Below are 19,680 nucleotides of genomic sequence, written 5' to 3'. Positions count from 1 at the left end.
CTTAGCACATTCTCGACAATAAGAATAATAGCAAAACGCGAGCACAAGAAGGAAGATAAAAAAAAAAATAGCTAAACTATAACTGCTACGAGAGAGTAAATTAGTTTTTTTTTTATTGCCAAATACTATTTATTCTAATGAATGTTGCAAGTATTATTACTTTTCTTTTTTTGAGATTTACTTTAAAAAATAAAGGAGAATATAAAAAAGAAAAAAGAAAAACATACCATCTGAGATAGTAATAATTATTACAACTCTAATCTCGGTCAAAGAAAAAATACATCACAAATTGATATAGATCTATCTCAAAACGCTTAAAGACTTTAAGATAATTCAATCTCATAATTAATAATACGTGGAAGCATATTTGGAAGATATCGTACTAATATAATAAAATTGTTCGTCGCGTTCCTTTTTCTTTCTTTCTTTTTTTTTCCTTACTACAAAATTTTTTGAGTTTTTAGATTCGTTGCCATAATTAATGTAGTTTTTGTTTTCTTTTTTTGAAACAAATTATCTGGAAATTTGAATATATTTTAACGATGAGAATGATTAATGAGTGTGTGTGTGTGTGTGTGTATATGTTGTGTCCCAATGCTATAGAATTATATAAATTGCTATGATATAAAAAAGAAAGAAGGGGGATCAATTATTAATGTTTGACGTGGCACAAAGAAAGAATTAAGATCGATTATAATAAAATAAATTTTTTTTTTTTCAAAGGAATGACGATAATAATCAATCTAAGTGATAATAATAATAATATTAATAATAATAATAATAATAATAATAATAATAATAATAATATTAATAATAATAATAATAATAATATTAATAATGTACCTAGGATATTGAATCCTCTTTATCTATCTTTCTCTCTCTTTCACTTTCTTTCGCTTTCTTTCACTTTCTCTCTCTCTTTCTCTCTTTCTTTTTCTCTCTCTCTCTCTCTCTCTCTCTCTCTGTATTTCATGTGCAATAATAATATTATTCCGTATAATAAGATACGGAACGGATGAAATTCAAAAAAATGAGATAATAAAAATGCATTTCCGGGGGTGCTGATAAATATATGCACATATTTTACATATTCTCAAATTGATCGACACGACGTTTGGTATTTCCCTTACGAATTTCACGAAGCGTTTTATATTTGTCACGTCCTTGACGAACATTTTCCCTGTGGATTTTATCCATGACAGTTTCCTTAGTTTCGTCTCGTGATTGTGCTAGATCTTGCTTCAATGCCTATAAAACAATAAATCAAATCGATAAATACACAATTCTACAATTATTTTGTACAATATATAATTTTTTAAGTCAAATTTGTATTGGAAGAGAACCAACAAAAATTTATAAATTAAACAAAAAGTAAAAGGTTTTGAGAATAACGCATTATTTTAGTAATGAGGGAGAAAGAGAGAAATATCGATTGAACATAAGAAATAAATATTTAAATGATATTTACGTGTGGGTTAAATATTAACGTTAAGAAGATAAATGAATGGTCTAAGATAGTTTGTCCGTTGTCAATTCAGCTTCGACAATGGATAAACTATCCCAGACCGTTCATTTATCTTCTTAACGCTAATTAAATCATTTACATATTTTGAATAATAAAATCTAAAAAGTTTTAAGCTAGCAACAGAAAATATATCTAATAATTATATCTACTGATCTAATATAATGATAATATTAAAAATTAAAAAAATAGGTAATAACAATTGATTAATTATATTATACACGAATAATACCTTCAATTGATCGTTGAGACGTTCATTTCTTTCAGCTAAAGTACGTCTTTCTTCAACTGGATCAATTATTGATTCGTCCGTAGCAAGATCTTTAGTAACATCACCATGAGGAACCTCATCTTCACCTTCTTCCTCTCCTTCCTCATTTTCTTCTACGTGATGATGATGAGGAGTCGTATTAGCTTGGAAAGCACGATCCGCTTCCTCTTGCCTAAGTCTACTCGAAGATGAAATAATAAAACATTGTTAGTTTATATAAACGATATATACCTTGAACATTATAATAAATAAAAATAATTAATTAAATAAATCAATAAAAACAATGAGTACTTGGCAGCTTCAAACTCTTCCTGCAATCTCCTAGCTTCAGCATCTTTTGCTTCTACTTCAGATTGTATGCGTTGTACTTCCTCTTGCTTAGCTCTAATTTCTTGTTCCAACTTGGCGCGTTCTGCTGCTTCCATTTCATGAGAAAGTTCTAATTTCTCCATCATTGCCGTCAATTCCTATTTAATTAAAAATATATATTCGTAAATACGTAATCATTATACTCATTATAATAACTGTAACAAATATTTATAATGAAATAAACCTTTTGGCGGTCTTCCAATTCCTCCTTAGCAGCTTGTAACTGTTTCAATTGTTCTTCCAAACGTCTTATCATTTCTTGAGCTTCGTTCAATTCAGCCTGTCGCCTATCCATTTCCTCGGCCATATTTCTTAGCCTTTCTTCGTACTCCTGTTGTTTCTTTTCTGCGCGTTCTCTCGCCGCTATTTCTAATTGTAATTTCTCCCTTTGCTGTTGCTTGGCGATTTTTTCCTCTCTGGCTTGAGCCTTGAAAAAATATTACCACGTACGTTGAAAACTCACAGTAGAATGATTCTTAACTTATAAAATTTATCTACAGATAATGCTCTCATTCGATATTCTATTATCACGGCACTCAAAAGTAGCAAATTAATCAAATAATCATAGGTAGATTTTTATCAAAATGAAAAATAATATTTCAAAAATTCTATTAAATATGTGTGTATACATGTATTTATGCGTGTATATTATTTCTAAATACCTTCATTTGTTGAACATCAATGGTATCCGGTTTACGTCTACGCATATATAATTCATGATTGCCCATACAAAGTGCCAAAATTCTCTTATTAATTTTCACTCTTGTAGCAAAGAAGACAAAGTCTGGTGCCTTCTTATCTATTGGTTTAATAATAAATTTCTTTTCGTTGAAAGAAATATTTCTTATCTCCGACCAAGGGAAACCAATTTTAGGAGTAAGCTTATCGTCCTTTTCGTAAATATTCAAGCCTAAAGCATCAACGCCCAACCACAATTCTGTTCCTTTTTTATTACGAATCTCGAAATAATTAACTCCATACATTTCTAAGTCCTAGATAACAGAAAAAGAACAGATTTAATTAATAAACGGAAATAAAAAGATCAAAATCTTCAAATATAAATGAAAATAATTGAATTAATCTATAGAGATATAATGATATAAATTTTTGTCATTTATCACCTGAGCAATCTTCAAGTATTCCATCATAGCGTCCTCTCTCAACATACCACGGTGTTCTTGCCACCAATTGGTTATCGAACTCTCCCATTCTTCTTTACTCATTTTATGTTGATCGACAACACGTTGGGGTAATAAACGATCATTAGCTAAAAATCCAGGAGTATGCATTCCTTTTTGGAAATCACCGTGTCTTGCTTGAACCGCGTAAGATGCTAGTAAAACGGATGTTTCAGGTGGGCAGTAAATTTCATCTGATAGAATAGCGTTTTTCACCTGGAATAAGAGAAATTTTTTTTATATAAAAGAAAAATACTTGTATATATGTCGAAACGTATTATTTAAAGATTCTTAAACCATAGCAAAGAAAACCAGATATAGAATAGATAATAATTAATGTTTCATTCGAACAACTAAATGTTCCTTCATATGCAATTATTCATCTAATGTAACAGTCTAATTAACAATGTAATATAGCCGACCGATCTTTATTGATAAATCATAGAGATTAGATTTTTCTAATTCAAGGTCGTGCATTACATGCATAAAATAAAACAAAAGGAGGGAGAAAGATTACAACTTGCAAAAGAGTACCAGTTTGTGTATTCTTCTTTACTCTCTAATTTCTATAATAAATAGCAATATCTTTTTTGATCTCATATCTTATATAACAGTACAAAGATTATTATTTTTTTTTTTAAAGGAAGAAAAAATCCCATATTGTATTCAACAAGTAAGCTCTGTAACAATCTATGGAAGGAAAATGAAATTAAAAAATTCAATAAAAATCTTTAATTAAATATGATAATGGGTTACTTTTTCACACCCACCTGAAGATAAAATAGACGAAGCGTAATATCCTGTATGATTTCCTCTGCAACATCTTCGGGATAAAATTTTGCGCGAAACTTGAACTGCAATGGGGTCTCCTTTTTGACCTCCTGGTTCATCACCTGTAATAATTAATTGGTAACAATAAATGAAAATAAAGTTCCAACATAATAATATCATATTCAAATACATACACATATGTATATACATATTTACAGGATGGTCCAAAAGTTTCTAAGAAAACTCTATATCATTGAATTAATTTTTCAAAATAGATTATTTATTTTTTATTAAGACTTTGTAAACTATTAGTTATTTGGTACACCCTGTAGATATGTGGGAACACCTCCAATCAATAAAAATAAGCATTCGTGGAAGAATTGTGACCGGTGGTACTGGATTACTCGACGATTAGAGTCCGGTCAATCTAACAGCCCAATTTTCTTTCACGAAGCCTACATCTATATTTGACAATATAAATCAACTACGTGTGTTATTTTTATTTGCGACAACATTTGATCAAACACAAAGAGGTAGAAGAAAAAGAAAATCAAATTAAATGATAAACTCACTCATCTATCATTTTAAATATACAGCAAAAACGTGCAAACTTGTGCATTTATTATACGCATATAATATTCATTATTATAATTATAAATTAAACGATAAAATATGACGATTGATTTTTGGATTGTTGTTTGTTGCGGTGACATGCAAGAAAAAAAATTATCAGACATACATAAATAAATACATAATGTTTTAATTGATAAAGGATAGAGAGGAGTGGGTGGGGTTGGGGGCTAAGGAAAACACAAATGTATATCCATGGATAGAATAATATTTGGATTGAGTAAACTCTCCATCATATTCGAATGATTGATAAGAAACAAATACTATTATTATAGAGTTCCTATATATTTCTAAAAAATAATCTATGTTTTATACCTCTTTAAATCTTATCAAGAAATATCTACAAGAAAACTTGACGATAGAATTTTTATTTTAAAAGGTAAAGGATGTACCATTGTAAGAGGGTGGTGGGTGAGAGGAAGGTTTGGTAAGAGAAAAAATAACAAAAATACACTGAAACTACATTAATTTGCTATTAAAAATAAAATGTAGTTACGAGTGTTTGAAACGATTATCGGAAAAGATGAAAGAAAAAGAAAAAGAATAACAAACTAAATGTATTTATATAACGTAATAATAAATATCTTGATTAATTGTGAAGAAATTTATTTTTTAATCAATTTGCGATACGTATCAATATTTTTGTAGATGGGGTAACATTTTTATTTGGAAATATTTTGGATGATGATGATGATGATATGATGATTATGATGATGATAAAACGATGTATAATAGACGATTGTGTTCTTGACATTATTGGATTAAAAAAGGAAGAAAGAAAATTTAAAAAAAGGACACGAGTACATTTTTAATGGTTTGCCTTGGTAAAACATAGACTCTTAAAGTGTCGTCTCATCCATGAGAGGAAGAGAGAGAAAAGAAGCGATATTAACATGATCGCCTTGATCGTACAACTGGCAACACAGATCTCAGTTCAATGCCGATGACACGATTTTTTTTCTCTCTTTTCTTCTATTATTATTTTTTTTTCTTCTTTTTTTTTTATAATTATAATTGTGCGGTAGAGATAATTGTGTTTACGTAAGAGAAATCTTAATAAAAGGGAAAAAAATATAAAAAAATTTTCCGAATAAATAAATGTATCTATACAGGTGCGAAAAAATAAAATCAAATTTGAAGCTTTGGTGTAAAAGCTTGTAACAACAAAAACAAAACAAAAAATTTGGATAAAATATTTTTCTTGAAAAAAAAAAAAAATCTATATTTAATTTTTATCTTTTATTTTTTTTTTTTATTTATTGAATTTGTTTCTACGAGTAACGTCAGAATTTTTATTAATCAACGTTTGTTCAGTATTTTTTTTATTACAAAAAAAGAATTCGACATCACACTTCATTGGTCCTACCCAATGTATTTATTTATTTATAAATAAATAAATAAATAAATAAATAAATTATTGTATTGTATTATTAAATTATTTCAATATGATATTTTAATCATTTTTTAATGTGAGAGATACGTGTGGAGAATTTTGTTTTTTTTTTCATTTTAAATTGCTCGTGGACAATACATAAATAACGTCAAGATCGTCTAAGATAAATTATAAACTAATTTATGATTAATTTTTTTCTAATTTGTCGTCGATCCTGACGTAAATACGTCAAATAAAATAAAATTAAATTAAATATAATTAAAAAAAAAAAAAAGGAAAAAAAATCAATTTAAAATATCTAATCCGCGTGTTTATAATCTCGTCACGTGTAATTTGATAAACGCGTACGCTAAAATGTCGAACCTTCTTACGTCACCTGGAGAGACACGTTTTTATTGCAATTTTAAATCTTTTATTATTATTATTATTATTTTAACAATTATCCTTCTTAACATTGAAAATAATTTAAAAAATTAGAGGAAACGTTTATATATGAAATATTTCTCATTCATTGAAAATAACACAGTAATAAAACGACAAAAGTTACGGATTGATAACTAAAGAAATCAAATTTATACGGCACGCCAAAAAAAAAAAGAGAAAAAGAAAAAAAATAAATATAAAAAGAACTATGTAAGACAAGTAAACAATGATTAAAAACTCACACACTTATTCACCGTTATAAAAGATTGGTAGTTTTGCTTGATTAGTGATTAATTCTACCGAGAATTGTGTCATTATTGCTAAAGATGTACGGATAGAATAAACAACGCGGTATTTTAAAATAGAAATATAATGATGGACATAAGACAAAAACTATAATAACAAATAAGGAAAAAAAAACAAAATCTATTGAAAATTATAAAATATACATTGAATTCTATTCAAGGATTTCGAACCTTGGCGTTTCTTTTGGATCTCGTTCGAGGAATACGTAAAAATCATAATTAATTAATGGATGAAATTATAAATGAATTAATTAATTATTGATTTATTTTAATAAATATATATATAACTATAAACGAAAGGACAAAATAATTCTAATAACTTATTCTTACGTGAAAGATCTTTCGAAGACCGCAAGGTACCACCTGAAATTATTTATCAATATGTATTTGGTCATACGTCTGTTATTTAATTTTAATTTTTTTTTTTTCGGTATACCACAAATCAAAAAGGGACAATTAATCGCGAGATTTTACTGCTGGATAATATTTGATTCGATTAATTTAAAATCATTGACTCACAATTTCATCTTATTCGTAAACTCATAAATCATTGACTAACTTTATCGTAGATACTTACAAAAATTATAAATTATTGTATTTTAATGTGCAATTTTACGAATATACGAAAAAAATCATTGATTAATTATTTCGTAGACGTAATTTAAAAAAAAAAAAAGTATATCGAGTGAGATTCGAAAAAAATCATTGATTTAAAATTTCGTCTAACTCATAGACTGATTTTTGCATTGATTAAACTTTATCATAGATACGCCTAATTTACAATTAAATGGGTACATTATCTTTTTGTATGTAACGATTTAAATTAATAAATAAATTATATATTATTACACGAATGAAATATTACCCAACATTGGCATTGAAGGAGGAAACGGGGAAAAAAAAGAGAAAAAAAAGGAAAGAAAAAAAAAAAGAAAAAGATGAATAAGCGAAAAGTTTTGACGTAAAACATCTCGAATAGGATACCAAATGGATATAATAATATTCTAACGTTGACTACATATCTGTGTGTGAAGAGTCTGTGTATTTCTTCTTTCTGTAGTATGATTTTCGTGAATAATAAATGAACAGACTGCGTGGGAAGATTAAGTCATTGGGGAAACTCCTTACCATTGTATTCCTAATAATCTCTACTGTTATAGCATTGAAAGGCGTTTTAATGCTACAAGTAAAAACAGAATCTAGGATTTCTATTTACATGTGTATATAATATTTTTTAAAAACTTACTTATTATATATTAAATTAATTTGAAAATTTAATCGAACAAGTATCAAAATTATTGTACACGAGTTACCTTTTATTTTTCACAATAAATTAAAAATATCTTTTTTATTCTATATTCAAAAAAAAAAATATATATAAACATAAAAAAAAAAAGTAATACTTGAACTTGAAACAAATGGCAGGGGATCTATATATTTCTAATTAAACATATACTATCATATAATAAACAATTAATTAACTAAATTATAGTTAAATTGTTTTTTAATTAACACAAATTAAGGAATGTAAGAAATGCAGTCGTTTTATTTGTGGAATATTAATACCACCAAATGATGACTGAATCATTTCCCGATAACTACCATGCATAGTAGTCATCTTAGATTATAAATTGATTACATAGAGATAATATAAATATATATATATATATATATAGGCTATCATTAAATAAACTATGTTTTTTAATAAAGTTATTAGCGGGAGACGAACTTAAAATGGTAATTAAAGTTACTGTATAACTTACCCTAGACAAGAACGGAAGTCCAGACTTCCAGTTGTTAGTATTGCGGTCGGCATGCGTTCAAAGAATGAAAATATGATAAATAAATATGACAAGTGTTACATAAATCCAATTAATAATTTCTATTACTTTCCTATGTGTCCATAAATATATATTTTTTTTAATCTCTTTTTTATATATCTATATACGAATGATATTGCAGTAATATTAAATATATGATTGTATTCATTCATTCCTGTATACATCGATATATTCATCTATATTTATTATACAGAGTGAACAAAATTGGGACACTCTGTATATATTAATATTAATTAATACATCTCTTAGATATATTTCAATACGTAATAAAATTGATCGTAATTTAAATTATATTTACATTTTATACACATTCACGAGATAAACGATGGTTTAAAAAAAGAAAACATAAATAAAGAGGTAAAAAAAGGTCAGATGCATTTATTATCTGTATTATTAGAATAAAAATCTGACGTGTTAAAAAAAAAAAAATAGTTTAAAATCGAAGGCCGTTTTAATTTCGTTCAATAATAAAGAAACAAAAAATAATATCTTAACATTCTCTCTCTCTCTTTCTTTTTCTAAAACGTATAATACAGAAAATCTATTCTCTGATCCGATTTAAGTTAATAAGAAAGAGAGCCAACCACCCTGCGATCGTTAGAAGTGTATTTTCTCTCTAATGTAAGTGTTCCCAATCCTTTAAACTATTCCGTTTCTACTTAATCGATTATTTCTATGATACTTAAACAGAAAATCATGACTTGACTTTTTCTTTTCAATTTTATCTACAAAAAATTCTAATTAAAGATATAAAATAATGTAGAAATTTTCTAAAACTTGTAAAACAGTTTTACAATCTGAACAACAAGAAAAATCTTAAAAAATATGAAAAAAAAAATAGAAGTATAATTAAAAAAATAATCTAAATAACTTGAAAAAAAAACACGGTAGAAATGATCTATGAACAATAAATAATTTCCAATCTGTTACCTGTGTAAAATAAAAATAAAATATAATAAAAAGAGAAAGAAAGATAACCAAAGTGTATATCATTTATAGTAAAAAAAAAAAACAAAAATATAAAATAATAATCCAACTAAATCCGTAGTCACGTCATTGTACAAACGAGAACACTGAAATCGATATCTAGCTTAACGATTTTAGAAAAAAATATTATTAACGAACGTTTCGTTACGAGATAATAGAATAATCTCATGTAACGATCACAGCATTTTTCATCCCAGATGTTACAATTATTTTCAAAATGATTTTTAATGTCCTTCTAACACACACACACTAAGAATTTGTATTATTTCCTATTGTGAGAGTAATTTAAAACGACGAATACAAATGGCTTTAGTGATTCACGCAAAACTACATATACTATGTAAATTGTGACCTCTCTCTCTCTCTCGTCGTTTAAAAGGTTAACATGAGTAACCAAGAGAAAAAACAAGATGTTTTATATCGCGAATATAATTAAATATAAAATAAATAATATAAATAAATAAATATAAAATAAACATATTTTTTGAATTTTGAAAATATATTTCAAAATATTATTTCTCAATAAGTAAATGCCAAATATAAAAACCATAAAATAAAATACAATTATTTTTTAGAAGTAACAAACATCCAAATATTTCATTATCAGTTATAGAAATATAATCGTTTATCGACCATGTGTAATACTTTCGTAGAAATCAATCTTTAATAAGAATCATAGTATGAATCAAGAGTATGAATAAAAAATTAAGAACAATGGAGAGAGAGAAGCCATAATTTAAAATTATTATTCCCCCATTAAGCGTGTCCCGGACTTTTATCGCAGCCATTTTGCTGCGATAAGCAAAAGCTTGGTAGAGTAGAGTTTATAGTCTTTAAACTAAAATAGAATGAACAACACATTCGTTCAAAATAAATGTAATAATATTCTTACCAAAGAAAAATATGTTAATGAAATTAATTAAATTACAATGAATATATTACTTTTCGTAAAAATTGTAAATGGCATATTTGAAAATACAAATTTAAATTAGAGATTTACAAATATAAAAAGCCATTTCTTTTTCATTTTAATATTCCTTCTACTTCTTCTTCTTCATGTTCTTTGAAGAAAAATTAAAATAAATTAAACGACGTTCAGTAATCCTTTGAAATGTTAGGGGGGAAAAAAAGGTAAAAACTCTCTTTCAGTGTTTAAACCATTCGAGGAAGCAAGCATTGCTCGAAGTAAGAAGAAGAAGAGGAAGAAGAGAAATAAGAAACACACAACCTGTGTGCTTCTCTCTTCTTTTTTAGAAACCAATATACCGAGGGAAGAAGAAGAGAGAGAAAAACCAGTCCTTGCCTATTTGCATAATACTCATTGCCGTTCGTTTTCAGTAAAGTATGAAGTACCTTGAAAAGGCCACAAGTATTATTTGCACGAGTAGTTAGAAGAATTGTTTGGTTGGGCCTTATCCACGTGTATTACATCAAACTATACATAGAAAATATCTAATTAATTAACAGTAATAGAATGAATTAAAATTTGTACTCCTATCAATTATCCAACATTTATAAAATTATTATAACGCTTATCTTTACAATTATAAATGCTATTTCTCAATATAAGTACAAAAACATTAAAACTAAAATTAAATCCTTAAAGTGTACGTTGAGTAAAAAAAAAAATTAGGGCTAAAAATTAATCAGTTAAGATTGCTGGTTGAATTAACGGAAGCTCAGAACTCGAACGTGATTACTTGTTGGATGAATTCCCATTAAAGAAAGTCGACGATTTCTCTCTATCTTTTAATTTCCTTATATATGTAGAAAGATATATAGATTCTTTACACTTCCTGTATGAACAGGATACATCATACACTCTCTCTATCTCTCTATCTTTCTCTTAAGAGAGAAAGAGAAAGAGAAAGGAATAAATAAATAAACAGAGAGTCTCTTCCTTTTAAGATACACGGCTTACCAGATCGTCTTCGAAATCGTCGTCATCGGTGTCAGAGTCCGAGTAGCCTCTTAATTTTCGTACCTTCTTTTTAACTTCTTTCTTGACGACTCTCGTTATTGCACTTTCCGGCTGTATACAATCGATCGATCATCAAAGTATGTTATTTTTATTTTTATTTTTAAATAAAATCCAATTTACAAGAGAGCTTCCTAACAACAACTTTTTTGCTACACTTACGATAATTTTGTTAAGATTGGGAAGGGGGATAGAGAAAGAGAGAGAGAGAGAGAGAAATTACTTTAATAAGCAATTAATGAAGGTAATAAGGGAAGAAAATTCGAAAGAAATTCACGAATGATTGTTCTTATCATTCATGATCCTACAGAAAAGAGAAAAAGTGAAATAGAAAGATAGAGATAAGAATCACTAATAGCCTATCTTGCTCTAATGCAAAAATACATTTTGTTATCTATGATATTACGGAATAGCATAATTAGCGTATCTAATCGATGCGTACTTTAAAAGAGAAAGAAAAAGAGAGAGAGAGAAAAAAAGTTTACTTTAGATCTCAATTGAAAATGTTTGTTAATAATTAAGGGTACTTCTAATCGCAATCAGATATGCTAATATACTTTCTTTTGTTATCAATCTACGTGTAATATGTATGTATGAATACTATTAGAATTTTGGAAATTTCTCGTTTAATTAATTTTATACATTAAAATTTACTAAATGTTTGATTATTAATTATTAGAAGAAATATTAGAAAATAAAAATATGACTATAATTATACAATTATGATCTAATGAAATCTAATAAAAATCTACATATAATTGAAACTAAATGATATTGTTTTATTTTTTTATTTTTTTTTTTTTTTAGAAAGGGGGAAAAAACGAGAATAAGATGAATTTCTCTGGACTATGATAAAACTTGCTCACAGGAAAGATTCCTTCTTTCTCTTTCAACAAATTCATATTTCACAGATAAGATAAAAGAGTCTGGAAGAGTTCCTCCCATCTAAGGCTAATTATTTATTCCAACAATTTAAATCCATACAGTGAGTTAGAATTTATTGTTAGAGAAATATAATTTTACTTAAATAATAATAATAACAATAATAAAAATTGATTTCACGAGATATAATAAGAAATACTATGATTATTTTTATGAGTAATACTTGGTGTGCTTCTTTCTTTTGATACTTTCCAGACGATTAAACATCCTTGTGAAACCAATTTTGTCTCTTATCATTTATATTAAATTATACTTTTCTTACAATAAAATATTAGTTTTGTAATACAATTAATATCAATTTAGAAAGTCCTCACACAAAATATGTTTCTGTGTATACAAATTTGTATACACATTTGTGTTAAATATCAATTTTTTGTAAATTGATAGTGATGCTATGAATCCTGTTACTCATTATACAAGTATATGTATATTTTGTTGTTTGAAAGATAGCAACTATGCAAGAATAGAAACGGAAGAGACAAAACCACTTGTACTACACGAAAATCTTCCGCTTCCTGTCCTGAGTTAGAATCGACGCTTAGAAAAGTGGGTTGGCCGTTGTGTGCCGGAAGTCTGTAGGGCAGGTCGCCTTTTGTCGTGAGGAAAAAAACATACTCACATATATAAACATAATATGAAAATAAAAGATGTATGTGTGTGTGTTTAGGGGGAGGGGGAGGAAAAAAATATGTGAAACCGGATAAAAAGGTATGCGTGTAAAAATACGTGTATATGTACTTACACATTAGAGAAAAAGAAAAACAATACGTAATGAAGACGAGAAAGAGAGAGAGAAAGAGACAGAAAAATCGAGACTTCAACAGGTCGGTGAAAGCCTTGAGTATTTTTATGTATGAAGAAGAGAGTCTATACTACATATGTGTGTATGTTGTATATATGTATATACCTTCTCCTTATAACTGTTCATCGATCGAATACCAAATACTTTGGTCTCATATTTTTGCAACAGTACTCGAAACTTATCGTCAATGATATGCATTCTATTCTCTATAGTTTCGAATACGATCTTTGCAAACGTTGAAAAAAAAAAGACCATATATAATATCTAATTAAAAAAGTATCTGTAATAGACAATTTACAATTTAATATGTGAAATCGAGATATAGAAACATACGATTGATAATTATAATAAATTTGCTATCTACGAATTTATAGCAGAAAATTTGAAAATATTAACGTAAACAAATTTGATGGATTTCTTTCTTTTATCTTTTATACATTTTACGATTATAATACAAAGAAGAAAGGAAATTGCATGGTGAACGAAGGCGTACTGGTCGTCATAAAAGGCGAGGAACGCGTTTCGAGATCTTTATAAAAAAAAAAGAAATGTTAAAAATTCTTCGAGATTGCTAACGATGATACTCGGATGCGAAATAAATTTATTTTCTGTTTTTTTTTTTTTTTTTTTTTTTTTCATTTGTGAACCTTCTTTTTATCTTATCGTAAATATATTTTTGTTTCTTGAAATCTTCTCACGGTCAGAAGAAGATGAAGAAAGAAGAAGAAAAAGAATAAATTCGTTAAGATAATATAGTAATATTATCCCATGAGGTAATATTCTTTTTTTTAATTCTACGCAAAGTCATTTAAAAAAGAAACAGGTCAACAATAGTGTCCCTGCACGTATATGTATCAGTGAAGAAAACCATATAATGGCAGATGTTTTATAAGAAACGAAGAAAAAAAGAATTGAGTACACGCACACGGATGACGTCATTCTTCGTCATCGATGCTTCTCTCTTTCTCTCTCGTTGCTATCACAGAAATGACAAGAATCCAATTAAGGTTTTCTATAGAGTAAATGAGAGAGAGAAAGAGAGAGAAAGATATAAAATGCTACACATCTGTATGTGCTTCTAATTACTTGAAAGACGTTCCGTGATCCAAGTTTAGCTAGAGATTTTCATTTAAAAAATATAATAAAACATGAAGATTAATAGTTTTAGGATCAATTAAACTTGCTAGACATCTTTTTCTGCTACTTCACACTAATAATAGTTTTAACATGTCTATATTACATCAGGTAAGTCTTATTAATCGCTGTGAAATAAATAGCATTTATAATATAGAATTCAATGTTATGCAAATGATATATCAATTATGATGATTATTATTCAGATGAATAAGCTAAATACTCTTAACTAATACTACGCTTAATAGCTAATAAATAGGTACAATGAAATAATAATCGTTCTACGTGATCTAATTCTCTACATATGAATACATAAAAACTTTTTTGGTAATCGCTTTCTATCTCATCGAAAGAGAACATTAAACAACGTTATTGTTCTTAATCGAAGATAAAAGATAAATTATAGAAGAAAGTACGGTTGTCCTACCTTTTTGTACAATTTGATCCATGTTAGATCACCCTTATTGTCGGTGTATTGAAGCCCAAAGAACCAAACTTCACGTAGACCAATTGTCTTAACTACTTGATCAAAAAGTTGTTTGCCGGTGGTCGTCTGCTGGATAGCAAACTCCAGCTCGGCGTCCATCGTCGTCACCCTGACGTTCATCTTTAGGTAAAACATGAAATAAACGAAATTAAATCAAAATTTAAAATTTGTGTAAGAATACAATGGGTGACGCCTTTCATCAATCGAGAGACGCCAAACGTTTAAAATGATCCAAATAATATCTTATTTCAATTTTGGAAGCTGATAAAACTTCCAAAACGACATTATGCGTTTAATAAAAAAAAATGACATGTACACAACGACGACAATAAACAAAATAATTATTATAACAAAATCACATAATACGACACGAATCCAACAGAAACTTACCAGTTTTGTACCGGCAACCATGGCGTTGGATCTGGCAGTACAAATTAGACTATACACAAGATATATAAAAAGAAAGATAAAAAATATCACGAAACGAACTAGTAAATGCTAATTGTTTTACAATGATTACAATTTTTTTACATTGATAGGAAAAAAGGATGATTGAGTATTATTCGTTTTAATGTGTACGTGGCGAAGGCGTCGTTTAAATAATTTCACGTTTCGCGTTCCGTTCTCATCACTTGCCGTTGGAACAATGGGCCAAGTACAACCGGCAGCGTCTTTCCTTTTTCCTCCCCTCGGCCCACTCTTTTCGATGCAACGCGTCGTTCCTTCTCACTCACTCACTCATTCGTACTTTCTTTTTCTTTCTCTCTCTTTCTCACTCACTCACTCGTTCCCCCTTCTACGACCTAACCTAATATAAGAAAAAGCGCCACCTTGCTAACTTACTCGATAGAGAAAGAGAAAAAAAAAAGAAAGAGAGAGGGAGAGTGAGACGACAGCGTGGTCACGTGAGAAGCCGGTTCGCGTCGCTTGACCAATCATCGTTGAGCCCGGTAATACACGGTGTGTCAAATGAAATGATCATTTTTTTTCATCTCATGTAAGCTTCTCTTATGATGCTACGGGAATGATTATGATTTGATGTGCATTTAAGGGATGCTTATAAACGATTTACGTAATCGTTCTTACGAGACTAAATTTTAAATGATATTTCGTTCGATGCATAGATGTATATACACGTATATATACAGGTATATAGCCTTTAATTAGAAACATTTATCAATATTCGTTCTGCTTATAAGCAATCATTGTAATATTTTAATTAAAATAATCTAACCTGTATATGTTACGTTTATATATATAAATGTGAAGAAGATGCTCAACAAAAATTCTATTTTTTCTCATCCTCCGCTTAAATTCCAATCCATTCGATCTTGTAACGTTACCAGCCTGCATAATTTACGTAAAAGGTGTGATAATAAACGCTTTTCCTCCTCCTTTTTCACATTTCCTGTCAAATCCACGCACGATCTGTGTCGTATGCAATTAACATTTCGCTGTGCCAACAAAAATTCAAAGTCACGAGAAAAAGAAGACGTGCATAACAGTATATATATAATAATACTTAATGTAATACATAATATAATATAACATACTTAAATGTTATCAAATACTTGACATATAAAATTTAAAAGCATCTATCGCACAGGAATTCCTTTGCGGCATTTTAAACATCGATATAATCGATATGTACAATCGAAATATAATCGAAATGGAACACGTACCGACTTCGGCATGGTGGCTGTTGTGTTTTTTTCTTCTCACGTGGACGGTTAAGTTAATTATCCTGAAACAAAAATATCGAAATAATATTAGTAAAAATGAAATATGATACAAATATTGCATTTAATTATATTCAATGTTCATTTGGATTATTAAAAAAAAGAAAGAAAAGAATAATAAAAAAAATGTGTAGGTACGGTCCTGCGAATGGTGCGCACACACACGTGTATAAATATATGTGTTTACTAGGGAGTCTCCATATTGGAAGGAAAGGACAAGTTATAATGCAAATCCGCGTGACCGAGATCCACCGGGTAATGTGAGTGAGGTGTGCCTGCACACTCTCTTCGTCTAGCATTCCCCTTTTTATTATCTAGGACTGTCCACGTTCGTTGAACCTACAATATCTCTCTCTCTGCTTGAGCTTTTGTCGTTGACGTTTAAATCCGTAACTTCAACTTATATGTATATGTGTATTCGACGACAGCGAAGCCGAACGTACTCGGAAAGCGTCTGTCTATTAATAAAAACTTATATCCGTTGATGTCTCATGGGGAAACTGCTTTACTCACTTTGAAAAAAATAACAAAAAATAGAAACGAGGAAAATAAAAGAAATTAAAAAAAGAAAAAATTCAATTACTTTTATTCTGATTCGAATTTGTATACCATAGAGAAAAAAGTATGAAAGATGGGGTACGTTCTCACGGGATTAATCGTGATACGTGATTGGTCGATTTGAAAAAACTATTCATCGTGCCTGACGTCACTGCGAAAATCGAACAACGTGACTACTACCTGTCCCCGCGTGTTCACCCGCGCACGTTTAAATGTATTTTAAAAAATGTATGTGTGTGACATTTCCGTTCTAACTTCATCGTCGAATGCGTTCGAATAAAAATTCGACGACCAAACACGACATCGTAGGATCCTTCTGATCATTCTTCTCAAGGTCGCTCATTGACGTAATATGCTCGTTTCTATCTCTTTTTTTAACGATGAACAACACATGTATATACATGACACACACATTTGTATATAGATATATATAGATATATTGGAATTGTACACCTTTTGAAATTCTTCTCTCGTTCTCCAACTGTTACAGTCTTGAACATAAATCTTTTAAAAACGCCTCCAATTCTACTTTCTTCTTTTCGTATATTTAATAGTCTCTCAATAAAGTAGACGAATTATAATCAATTTCTTCGATTTAGAAAAGATGTTCACTAAATTATAACCAAACTATAAATAGAAACTTAAAAGATTATTTCCAACAATTCAAAATTATTTGATATAATAAATTGGTATCGAAGCATTCGATTGGTCGATGCATAAATTTAAATATTTAAAGTAAAGATCAATTTAAAATTAAGCTATCGTTTAAAAAAAAAATAAAATATTTCTCTTTAATAAAAATTATTAAATGACGATGATGCGTAACATTTCGAATTTCGTAAGACCTTACTTTCTAATTATTAGAAATCAAAATTCGAGAATGGAATTTTAAACAGAAATTGGGTGTACCGTACGATAATAGATCCTTGAAAGCTCGTATCTAAATGAGTAAACAAATTTTGTAGCTAATAAAAAATGATAGCAATAGTAGAGGCATTGTAAAAATAGAAACTGCATGGGGGAGAAAAAAGAGTAAAAGAAAAAGAAATAAAAATATTTCAGCGATCAGCACACGATATGGAAAATGAACACAATTGAATATTGCCAATCGAACATAATTTTATGAAAATACATCTATTTATCATTGATTAAATATGCTATGAGAATCAACTCACGTTAATAATTATGCACAACCCACGCGTTATAAACCTCCTACTTCGATACTCGTATTTAACATACGATAATATAAAAGAAAGGAAATAGATAATATTTGAATTCACATACACAAATACATATATGTAAAACGTAAAAAATCTAACCTCTAAAATTGTACGCTTACATTACAAGGAAAGAAAAATCTAGTTGACCCTGTAAACATCTTGTCGAATTTAACACCTTTGACCGAAGTGTGTTTACGACTTAAGAATATGTATGAATGTACGTAGATATAATAGTAAAGTATGTACATTTTATCTAACTAATTTATTTATTTATATATTAAAATGAAAATCTTTCGAAACGACGTATCTTTAGTTTGGAAAAAAATTCTTTATTGTTTTTTAAGAACACGTTTGAGTATGTGTGTATATATTATAGACAAAAATATTTATAAAAAACAAGAAAAAATATGTAATGAAAAAGAGAAAGAGAGAAGAAAAAAATAACAAATAATTTATTTGACTGTTCAAATAAAACCAATTATCTACATATTTATATATATTTATAAATTTTAGGGTTTAAAAGCCGATCGTGTTTTAAGGTTAGAGAATGATTTGTTAATCGTACGGCGTTATGTTCTACTGAAATCACTTGAAAGATATATGTGTATGCATATATATATAAATGTATTATCGATTAAATACGATCAATTATTTCGATAATTTTCAATGTTACGAATTAACTATTTCTTTTTTTTATCTCTCTCTCTCTCTCTCTCTCTCTCACACTCTCTTGTTCTCTTTCTTTCTTTCTTTCTTTCCTTGTTCCCATCCGTTAGTTCAGTGCATTTAGTCTCGTACGATGCAACAAACGACGACTTACTTGTTTTCTCTATGTAAGAGGGTGTTCCTTTGACACGTGTACCACACATTCACGGTAGACCGGTCGCACTTTTACACTTGCACTAATGTACGCGACCAAGGAACGATGGGAAATTGTGCGATCCACACCCAAAAATCCCGTCACGTTAAGAAAATACTGACACCTCACTAATAATATGGCCGCCGCCCGCCCGCCGATCACCGCGCGCGCCACGGGGTGGGGCAATCCACGAACTATAAAGTTATTATATAGATTGTCGACATTGTTGTATTTTTTTTGTATCGACTGTCGATTTATTTCAACTTATTAT

General features: G+C 28.7%; 1 protein-coding gene across 13 annotated transcripts; it reads right to left on the bottom strand.

Moving 5' to 3' along the window:
- Positions 1 to 925: 925 nt before the first annotated feature.
- Positions 926 to 19,611, bottom strand: Moe (moesin). Of its 13 annotated transcripts, none has more exons than XM_089172062.1 (12): positions 15,424 to 15,748; positions 14,974 to 15,153; positions 11,612 to 11,722; positions 8,626 to 8,649; positions 7,193 to 7,225; positions 4,111 to 4,233; positions 3,284 to 3,556; positions 2,825 to 3,154; positions 2,347 to 2,589; positions 2,085 to 2,260; positions 1,755 to 1,974; positions 926 to 1,248 (listed from the first exon to the last, which is right to left on the bottom strand). In XM_089172062.1, the coding sequence occupies exons 1-12, from the start codon at positions 15,442 to 15,444 to the stop codon at positions 1,084 to 1,086; spliced, it is 1,899 nt and encodes a 632-aa protein (XP_089028188.1). In that variant the 5' UTR covers positions 15,445 to 15,748; the 3' UTR covers positions 926 to 1,083. The 13 variants fall into 13 exon arrangements, with proteins under 13 accessions (XP_089028188.1, XP_089028189.1, XP_015181624.1 ...); XM_089172063.1 differs by having other exon boundaries at positions 1,755 to 1,971; positions 15,424 to 15,743; XM_015326138.2 differs by lacking the exon at positions 7,193 to 7,225 and having other exon boundaries at positions 15,424 to 15,747.
- Between the last annotated feature and the right edge of the window lie 69 nt (positions 19,612 to 19,680).

Source organism: Polistes dominula, unplaced genomic scaffold (genome assembly GCF_049000335.1).
Source record: "Polistes dominula isolate Pdom_NZ unplaced genomic scaffold, Pdom_raw_medaka contig_73, whole genome shotgun sequence".
Classification (NCBI taxonomy): Eukaryota; Metazoa; Arthropoda; class Insecta; order Hymenoptera; family Vespidae; genus Polistes; species Polistes dominula.
The sequence above is the reverse complement of the archived record's forward strand: the minus strand, read 5'-3'. Positions and strand labels throughout refer to the sequence as shown.

Excerpts from the sequence above, each read along its gene's own strand:
- Moe (XM_089172062.1), bottom strand. The coding sequence starts at position 15,444 with ATGGTTGCCGGTACAAAACTG. Across the intron at positions 7,226-8,625 it reads GACTTCCGTTCTTGTCTAGG|GTGGTACCTTGCGGTCTTCG; the intron begins GTAAGTTATACA and ends AAATAATTTCAG. Across the intron at positions 3,155-3,283 it reads AATACTTGAAGATTGCTCAG|GACTTAGAAATGTATGGAGT; the intron begins GTGATAAATGAC and ends TCTGTTATCTAG.